General features: G+C 35.1%; 3 protein-coding genes across 4 annotated transcripts; 1 reads left to right on the top strand and 2 right to left on the bottom strand.

The window, feature by feature from the left end:
* Positions 1-185: 185 nt before the first annotated feature.
* Positions 186-1,618, bottom strand: LOC139102353 (alpha-ketoglutarate-dependent dioxygenase alkB homolog 7, mitochondrial). Of its 2 annotated transcripts, none has more exons than XM_070656218.1 (5): positions 1,383-1,618; positions 979-1,251; positions 719-892; positions 497-633; positions 186-430 (listed from the first exon to the last, which is right to left on the bottom strand). In XM_070656218.1, exons 2-5 carry the CDS (start codon positions 1,231-1,233, stop codon positions 298-300), a joined length of 699 nt encoding a protein of 232 aa, XP_070512319.1. In that variant the 5' UTR covers positions 1,234-1,251; positions 1,383-1,618; the 3' UTR covers positions 186-297. The 2 variants fall into 2 exon arrangements, with proteins under 2 accessions (XP_070512319.1, XP_070512320.1); XM_070656219.1 differs by having other exon boundaries at positions 979-1,237.
* A 133-nt stretch (positions 1,619-1,751) lies between these two features.
* On the bottom strand, positions 1,752-5,640 carry Eif3j (eukaryotic translation initiation factor 3 subunit J). The gene is made up of 6 exons (XM_070656217.1): positions 5,469-5,640; positions 5,260-5,342; positions 4,752-4,865; positions 4,525-4,663; positions 3,199-3,372; positions 1,752-3,107 (listed from the first exon to the last, which is right to left on the bottom strand). The coding sequence occupies exons 1-6, from the start codon at positions 5,482-5,484 to the stop codon at positions 2,914-2,916; spliced, it is 720 nt and encodes a 239-aa protein (XP_070512318.1). The 5' UTR covers positions 5,485-5,640; the 3' UTR covers positions 1,752-2,913.
* Positions 5,641-6,112: 472 nt separating this feature from the next.
* Positions 6,113-8,652, top strand: Rcd5 (microspherule protein Rcd5). Its single transcript, XM_070656207.1, has 6 exons — positions 6,113-6,491; positions 6,580-6,949; positions 7,047-7,247; positions 7,374-7,793; positions 7,891-8,106; positions 8,216-8,652. Exons 1-6 carry the CDS (start codon positions 6,373-6,375, stop codon positions 8,303-8,305), a joined length of 1,416 nt encoding a protein of 471 aa, XP_070512308.1. The 5' UTR covers positions 6,113-6,372; the 3' UTR covers positions 8,306-8,652.
* Positions 8,653-8,982: the final 330 nt, after the last annotated feature.

The raw sequence follows: 8,982 nt of genomic DNA, 5'->3' as shown, positions 1-8,982 counted from the left end.
AATTCCGGCGACTCCACCGGAACGCGATCTGTCGTCTCGCGCGCGAACCATGCGACATCATGGTGGGAAATTTCAAACGGCCGGGGACTGAACGCGAGATACGGCATCGACGGCGAATGTGAAATTAGTCTATCGCGGCGGCATTTTTAGTATTGAATTTCGCTGCCCACGCGTGTCGTCGCTAATTCCCTCATCAAATACTTTATTAGTGACCCATCGATCCTAACTGTAATTCGAATTTTTAATATTTACAGAGTAACTTTATATCGCAACGTCTGAATTGCGTAATCAGACAGATTAAGTCACTTCGGGATCAGCTTCACTCCTGCATATTATAGAGATGCGTCTACTCTTTGGCACGTGCCGTCCCTCGAAATACGATTCCTCGGACTTGAGGATTTCGTGATTGTACTTGTACCTCGCGATACCGCTAGAATGTAAAAAATATATTTATAATACGATAATAATAAACGACAAAGCAGCAAATAAATCGAACCTCATAATGTACAACGATCTCCTCGGCAACAGGAAGCACGCAACGTATTCTTTATCGTCCGCACTTCGTCCTTCCATTACCAATCTCATAACGCTGTCGCTCAACAAGCTTAATCCTGCAATAACACCACCGCAGAACTGTAAAACATTTTAAAGAAATAAAATCATGATTTTTATTACACTTGAGTAAACTCAATATACTCTTAAAAAAATATTTTCTTACCCTGACACTGTCAATATGTGGCTTTATCCATCCTTCAGGAGCTAGATCTAGTATATGCACAAGCGAAAGGTGGACTGTTTCTGGTGGAAATGCTTCCTTTCGGATTCTATCCAAGATCTGAGTACTATTTTTACTCCAATTTTTCCACTCGGTTTCTCTGTAGCCATGTATCGCCTACAATAAATTAAAATATTAATAATTTAAGACAAAATAATTAAGATATAATACAGAAACATAGGGCAAATTTAATCTTGACCAACATTGTCCCAATGTGAATATTCATATCGCAATTTTTTCATGTAAGGATCAACCTCCTGCACCAAAATATCTTCCTCCTTTTCACTGATAAAGTTCGGCAGGACCTTCATGGTGCTGTACAATTCTGTTTTCCAATCCTTCGTTGTGCCATCGCTAAACTCTCTTGCATCAGAGTTAAAATTTACAATACGTTTGGTAGTAGAGTTACAAAACGGTCTATTTGCATTGCGATATAATAATCGCACAGTTATCACCATTTTCCTAAATTGAAGAACCTTTTAAAATATAATAAAATAATTACACAAAACTTAAAAATTAAACATTTTTGTAAAACATCGCAAGATATTTGGTATTTTTTTTTAAACTTCGAGGTTATGTTGTTCATCGAATTAAATCAAATACGTACGTGCCAATAAAATTAATCGCTTCACTTTTTAACAATTCCTGTTTCTTTCAGCTTACATATCAACTTACGAGGAAACGTACGCGATATACTTTACGTTCTTACAGTAATGATATTTAGGCGAGCGAAGAAAAACCCGCCTCAAGCAGGTCATTTCTAATCTATATAGCCATACGTTACACACAGTTACAAAAGCAAATCAAACAATGAAATAACAGATATTCTTTTACACTTCGACGAGTTGAGGTACTTATTATCTAAGCGATGAAACGAGATCGATAAATGGATCAAAATTGATAAAGTAGGAAACAGGAATTATCAAAGGATCTAACATTGTGATATTCGTTATCCAACAAGCTGCAACAGAAGAAATCAAGTCAAATGAATGATGTTTATTAAATCAATATCAATTTCTTGCGCAACAGTAAATATCTGAAGATCTCAGGAAGCGTATATGTAGCTTGATCTGGAAAATAATTTCCTGATATCTTCTGGATTCTAGATATTTAATGCTGCATCGTTACATGATTTATAAACATTATTTTTTGCGATACGCCCCCGATACCATATCGTTTGTACCCGCGTGCACTGCAACGCGGGAACACAATTTGTCTAGGCTGAACAATTTCGACAACTTTTTCTTTCTTTCTTTTTTTTTTTCATCAACAGCCGAAAGGTATCATTCACAAACGGAGAAACGCAGTTAAAACAAAATACAAAAGATATTTCTCTCCGCGATGATTATACAATCATACAAACTATGAGCAAGAATCATAGAGGAGGCGTAATTTATAATCAACCTTTATTTAGGAATATACTCTTTTTCAAAACCAACTTCTAATCGATCTTCAATAAAGTACGTATGTGTATGCATTATGAATATACAAGCTGTGTTATATAAAACTTTCACAATATAATTATATGATTTTAGTTTGCAATGACGCAGCTATGTAAAGACAGGAAATTTTTCTTTCTTTCTTTTTTTTTTTTTCTTTTTCTTTCTTATAACAAGACATGGTTACAACTTAAAATGAAAGTTCTATTATTTGCTGCCCAATGTTAATATATGCACAATTAATAAGTTAGAATTACGTGTATTTCACGCGGCACCCTCAATGTTTTCAAGCTAAAATCGTTATCGACATTAACATCAAAAATTGAAAATCTTGACAACGATAGACGCGCGAATAAAAATCCGACAAAACTCAACAGTAAGTCATAGAATCTTCAACTGTTCTGAGTAACTGCGTGCGAATGCAAACATTATCACGCAGTTACCGAAAAGTGTACGGTTTTAAGCATTTCTGCCGATAATAGTATTATAATGCTAGCTTTGACTTCTATTTCCTTTTTTTTCTTTTTTTATCTTGTTACGTGTGAACGATATTATGGACTGTAGATTAAACCGTTGTACATTTTGGTTACAATTCAATATGCAGAAAATACAAATATAAAGTTTTTGTATAAATTCTGCAAATCAATATTCTTCTGCGTGTATTTAGGCGACTAGAATGTATGAATACGTGAAAAGTCGCTACATAAAATCATCATATTCGTCATATACATAATCACCGTATTCACTTAATAAAGTGTTGTCACCTTCAATTTTGAGCTTGGCCTTTCCTTTCCCCTTATTCTTTTTCGCCTTATCGCCTTTCTCCATCTTCTGCTTCTCAATAAGCAAATTGTCAACTATAGTTTTCACTTTCTTCAAATAATGTGACGATACTGGAACAAAAACATTTTTAAATATATAAACATTATTTCGATAAAAGTAATATTGTTTATTGGATCATTAATCGTTAATGGATATACTAACAATTAAGAGCAACCGATTTTATAAGCTCTTCTGCAAACAGAGGATACTCTGCGTGTTTGTTAAATTGATTTATTTTTTGTGAAAGTGCTAAACCAAATCGCTCGAAGTCTTCTTTTGTGTCGGGTACCATAGCATCAAGCGACTCATTTGACGATTCCGTAACACTTGGCACACCTGCAACATAACATTAGGTAACATACACATATACAACACATACAACTATTTTTTTACCAATAAATATTATAAGTAATATGGTAATATATTTTTATGACATTGAGTTAGCTATTTAACTTCATTAAATAAAAATATTTTATGAAAACCTTTTCATTGATAGTTGTATAAAATTTCGAATTGTTGAGAGACCGCTATTTTGCGATTGTAATAATACACTTTTGTGATGTAAAATCAATACAATAAATATAAAAGTTGGTAATTTGACAACTTATAATGTGTTCTGTTATTTGTTACAATATATGCATCAAAATGTCAGTTAGGAACAGCGGTACAGGAGACAGATAACAGAAGAGAGACAAGGTTACAAAAACTGATGCAAACACAACTGCATAGAATAGCAACTTTTATTAAAATACAATAACATCAGTAATAAATTTAAATGTAGAGCTTGTAATCAGTTTAAATGCTTGTATATTGTATATTCTCTGTCTGTTTATCTGCCTCTGTTTGATGCAGTTTTTATCATAAACCAATTGTAAGCTTAGTGGCTGTATTAAAATTATGTAAAGCTATTATGCCACAATCTTAAATTAATGTTACGAAAGACATATGTACATATTTCATGCGAATGTATATGTGTATCTTGCATTTTTTTTCAGAATATTTCTTTTTATATAATACTGAATAATTTAATTTAATGTATATAATTCCCTGTGTATTATAACAATTCAAATAGATAGCTTAACATTAATTTTTTTTTTTTTTTTAATTCGTCAAACATTATACTTATATAAAAATAATAGTTATTATCATTGTCACAAAGCAAAAATGCTTGTACCGTACATGTATTCAGAGAGTATAATCTTTTAACATAGCTAAGTAATATTACAATGATATTATATGCCTATGATAAATAAAATAATAAAAAAGAATATCAATTTATCAAAAGATTTGTCTGTATCAAATTAAGCATCTGACACTTAATAGAACTTTGAGAGAAAAAATATATTCATTTTAAATGTCAGAAAAAATTATCAGTTCACAGTATAAAATAGATATAAAAAAATTCATCAAATTAATTCCCAAAAATAAGTCATTTCTTTTCTTTTTTATGTGATTTACGATCGCTAAAATCTACTAGAGTTGACAAACCAAAAGTTTCCATCGCCAGCCGTAAGTCTGCTTCCTCTTGCAGCCTCTGACGCCTTAACAATTCAGCCCGCCTTTCTTCAGGAGTAAGAGCTTCCTCCTTTTCCTTTACTTTCCTTTCAGCTTCTTCCCTTGCTTTCTTCTGAATTTTTATGAGTAAAATATATGTTTAAGTGTAAAATTCTACAAGCACAATCAGTACAAATGTACTTTAAGCAATCAAAACTAACCTCACGTTCCTCAATTCTTTCAGCTAATGCTTTCCTAGGTTTTGGTTTTGCTTTTGGAACCTCTGCTGGTTTTTCTACATCCTTCTTTTCTTCTTCCACATCTTCCCAGCTATCCTGTTATGTTATTTAATAGGCATAAATAAATTAAAAACAGAATTTTATTGTTATACAAACAGAAAATGACATAATATTGGTGACATGGCCAATATAAAATTTAGTGAATTAATAAAAAATATGCAAGTATTACTTTTTGATTTTCATTTTTCCTATCTTCTGGTATCACAATATGCTTGTATTTTTTCTCACGTATACCGTAAAGGAGCACGTTGCCTCGAGGGGAGACGCAAGCAAAAGCATGAAAGATTTACGAGGAACATTTATAATCAACTGGACGGGACGCGCGATATGAGGAAACATGTGTTCGCCTATAGGTTAGGTGCGCGAAATCGCACGCGGATTCGCGTGAAACGGTTCTGCGTGTCGCCCACCCGACGATAAGTCGCATTACCTTGACTTCCTCTTCCTCGTCCTCGCCCTCCCACTTGTTCGATCTCATCGCGAGGTCGAATTTCGCCTCGACATTGTCCACATCTGCAACGGCAGCAATGGGGTGGAGGTTAAAAGTCAGTCCATCCTCGCGACGAACGCAACCACCCCCTATTCACGGGGGTGCGTCGCAGAGATTGGGATTAGACGGCAACGAGCTCGATTACGTACCCCATTCCTCGTCCATGGCTGCCGGTGATTATTCGCCGTACGCCGCGCCTGCTGGTAAATGAAAAGCCTGCCGCACAAACGTGGTGACAACGGGAACAACCGGAATCGAGCGGGCCATACTGCACGAAGGAAGCAGCGTGCCAGCGTGATCCGATCTCACGAGCGAGCGGGACTTGCCGCGCATGCGCAACGACTGATCGAGAGATCCACGGGAGATCAATCTTTTCCGTCCTTTCAGAGCATTCATTAAAAAACCGACGAGGTCGAGGACACCTGCTAGGACGTACTTGACTCTTCGGTTCCCCCCAACGTCATATATCCCTCTCGTCGAAGACAATGTATTTAGATAAAAAAGAAGAAAGGGTTCCGTATACGACGTTGGTCGACTCCCATCGCTACCTTGATTCGTCATCAACGACGGTGGCGGCTTGTAGCGATGAAAGTCGACACACGCTTCGCGTGCGCTATTTTTCGAAAGGTCCCAATTCGTGGGCGTCATTATAATTAAGTTATCTATAGTCGACGACGCGTTATTGATTCAAGACACTCGATTACAAACTACTTTTTTTTTATTTTAAGTAACAGACGAAATAAAGTCTCTTCAACGTTCGCTCGCTCTTTCTTTTTGTCTTGAGGCTGGAAAAAGTTGCCTAGAACGCGAGTCTACCCCTACTATGTCTATGCTCGTAATCAGACTTCGCACCTAGCTTTCTACAACTTGCATCGCGTCAACTACTCGAGTGCTTTTATTTTTAACGTAAATACTTGCGTATACTTGACGCAAGCGACGTGATCAAGACAGTCGCGATTTGTTCACAAAAATAATTGAGATCTCGTGAGATCTGTTAAAAGCGAATCGTCACGTGTTATGGTTTCACGATTTTTGTGATCATTTTGTTGAACAATGGATATACCGACTCCAACCAGTCTCAATCACAGTGGACTCACGCATAGCACGGACGGATTTCTGAATATTCCCATCGGATCCTCAGCTCTTGATGCCTTATCAACAAAACGAAGGAGGTAAAAAAATGACTATAACCTATAAAGCATGTGCTTACGCAAACAAGATACGTCTGTCGTTTTTTTGCTGATATTCCGCCTTCTTCAGCTCGTCGCGCACAATAAAACGCAAGAAGTTTGACGATGAGGTGGTGGAGACGACGTTCAATCTACAACCACCTGCCACGAGTGCGAAGTCGACGTCAAAATCACGGACAATTTCCGTAACCGCTGGCCCTATGGATGTTCTTCCAACGCAAACGCTACCTACTCCAATACCAATACCGACTACCTTAGCGCAATCAGACAGGTGCAATCGTAGGCCTAGCAGGCCGAGCGGTTCAAATCCTGGACGAAAAAATAAGAAAAGTAAAAATCATTCTCATTCAATTAATGCCACTAAAGATCTTGGGCGATGGAAACCTGCCGATGACTTAGCATTGATCACAGGTGTACAGCAAACAAATGATTTAAGAATGGTACTATTGTTCATCTTCTTTTTACCTCCAATTTTTTTTTTTTTTTTTTTTATGTTAATAAGAAAATGTTTTTAATATTTCTATTGTCTGTTTCAAGGTCCATCGAGGCACAAAGTTTTCCTGCCGTTTTACATTACAGGAAATACAACAAAGATGGTATGCATTATTATATGATAGTGCAGTTTCGCGTGTAGCTGTGCAAGCTATGCGCAATTTGCATCCTGAGCTAATAGCCAGTGTTCAAGCAAGAACTTTATATAGCAAAGCAGAAGAAGATCTGTTAGGAACCATTAAATCAGTAAGTGTTAGTGGATATAATTTTAGTAATAATTTTTTTTAAAGTACAAATAATTAAATATATAAAATATAACTATAAATTATTTAAATAACTGCATTATTATAAATTTGATCTTTTTTTTATCAGACTTCTCAACCGACATTGGAGGTATTTCAAGAACTGCTTGAAGCAAATGCACATACGTTTTACCCAGCTAGGACGGCGAAAGCATTGCTTAGTCATTGGCAGTTGATGAAACAATATCATTTATTACCAGATCAAACGGTACAAAGTTTACCAAGAGGTGAACATGTACTGAGTTTCTCAGATGCGGAAGATATGATTAACGACACCGAATTAATAGAGCCGAAAGATGAATTAGTAGATGCCGAATTAACAACGGCGGATAGAAAGAATAAAAGAGAAATTAAAGTATTAGAAAACGAACTCAGTAGATGGCAGGTACTCGTCGATAGCGTAACGGGCGTCAATCCTCCAGAATTTGATAATCAAACCTTAGCTATTCTGAGAGGGAGGCTTGTTCGATATCTCATGAGGTCTAGAGAGGTAAAAACGAAGAGTATTAAATGATTATTTTATATTTAATAAATTATTAATATGCTTAGAAGCATTTAAATCTCACGATTTCTATATCTTTATTTAGATAAGCGTAGGACGTTCCACGAAGGACCATACTGTTGATGTAGATCTTGGTTTAGAAGGTCCAGCATGGAAAGTTTCACGACGGCAAGGTACTATTCGTTTAAGGAACAATGGGGACTTCTTTCTTTCATCAGAAGGAAAGCGGCCGATTTTTGTGGACAGCAGACCAATTTTGGCTGGCAATAAAATGAAATTGAATAACAATAGTGTAATTGAGGTAATTATTACACAATCGTAAATTTGAGTGGGTATTCTTATGAATATTATTTTAATCTCTTAATTAAAAATCGATTTTAATTGCTGTTTCTACGTGGATTTTTTTACAGATTGCAGGATTGAGGTTTATATTTTTAATAAACCAAGAACTCATCTCTGTGATACGACAGGAAGCTGTTAAATTAAACTTAAACCCATAAGAAACTTCAAAGAAAGATGAGAGACAATACCAACCGTTGTAGTTTATAGTAATTAGTAAAATATTTTTCTTACACTTAATCTTTTTATATTTAAGATTAGTAAATATATATTTTGCAGTGCACAGACTCTTTACGTTTTAATATCTTTTATAATTCGGCTATCTATGATTGATTTATACAGCACGTTTTTTTTTCTTTTTTTACGAAAATAAGTAATTTGTTCCAGTACTTATCGACCAAGCTCCACAACAGATTACATTTTTACAAGATATTTTTAAAATATAGTAATTTAGGCATGCATGTATATTCTCTTTAGATAAACAATATATTCTTCTATTTTATGCAAATACTGTCCCTAAAATCACTCATATACTCAACCATTGGCTTGAACTATAAATATCTTGATCTAATTAATTTAAAACCAAGCAATAATACGCCACTGAATTTACTGTATATAAACTTTTAATATAAATTATAAATTACTGCATATATAACCGTTTGTGTATGCCTGTAATAAAAAAAAAAAATGTGTAGAACCAGATGTTTCGTCGTATTTTAGTACAGTGGAGTGTTTTTGAATGTTTTACTTTTTAAGAACGTCAAAAATTTATGGAAATATCGTTTCGTGCGCTCTGTATGTGCCTCTGATAAATGACGGTGAAAAAATACATTATGTT

The sequence above is a fragment of the Cardiocondyla obscurior genome, linkage group LG04, assembly GCF_019399895.1.
Source record: "Cardiocondyla obscurior isolate alpha-2009 linkage group LG04, Cobs3.1, whole genome shotgun sequence".
Taxonomy (NCBI): Eukaryota; Metazoa; Arthropoda; class Insecta; order Hymenoptera; family Formicidae; genus Cardiocondyla; species Cardiocondyla obscurior.
Note: the sequence above shows the minus strand (reverse complement) of the source record. Positions and strands in the feature narration are given on the sequence as shown.

What these genes read in the sequence shown, in the direction of transcription:
- Eif3j (XM_070656217.1), bottom strand. An exon ending in GCTGGCGATGGAAACTTTTG is followed by an intron (nt 3,373 to 4,524) that starts GTTTGTCAACTC and finishes GTTATGTTGCAG; the next exon opens with GTGTGCCAAGTGTTACGGAA. An exon ending in AAAATCGGTTGCTCTTAATT is followed by an intron (nt 3,108 to 3,198) that starts GTTAGTATATCC and finishes TTTTTGTTCCAG; the next exon opens with TATCGTCACATTATTTGAAG.
- Rcd5 (XM_070656207.1), top strand. Translation starts at nt 6,373, where the DNA reads ATGGATATACCGACTCCAACCAGTCTCAATCACAGTGGACTCACGCAT. An exon ending in TTATCAACAAAACGAAGGAG is followed by an intron (nt 6,492 to 6,579) that starts GTAAAAAAATGA and finishes CGCCTTCTTCAG; the next exon opens with CTCGTCGCGCACAATAAAAC. An exon ending in ATAACAATAGTGTAATTGAG is followed by an intron (nt 8,107 to 8,215) that starts GTAATTATTACA and finishes ATTTTTTTACAG; the next exon opens with ATTGCAGGATTGAGGTTTAT.
- LOC139102353 (XM_070656218.1), bottom strand. Translation starts at nt 1,233, where the DNA reads ATGGTGATAACTGTGCGATTATTATATCGCAATGCAAATAGACCGTTT. An exon ending in AATATTCACATTGGGACAAT is followed by an intron (nt 893 to 978) that starts GTTGGTCAAGAT and finishes AATTTATTGTAG; the next exon opens with GCGATACATGGCTACAGAGA. An exon ending in CACATATTGACAGTGTCAGG is followed by an intron (nt 634 to 718) that starts GTAAGAAAATAT and finishes AATGTTTTACAG; the next exon opens with TTCTGCGGTGGTGTTATTGC.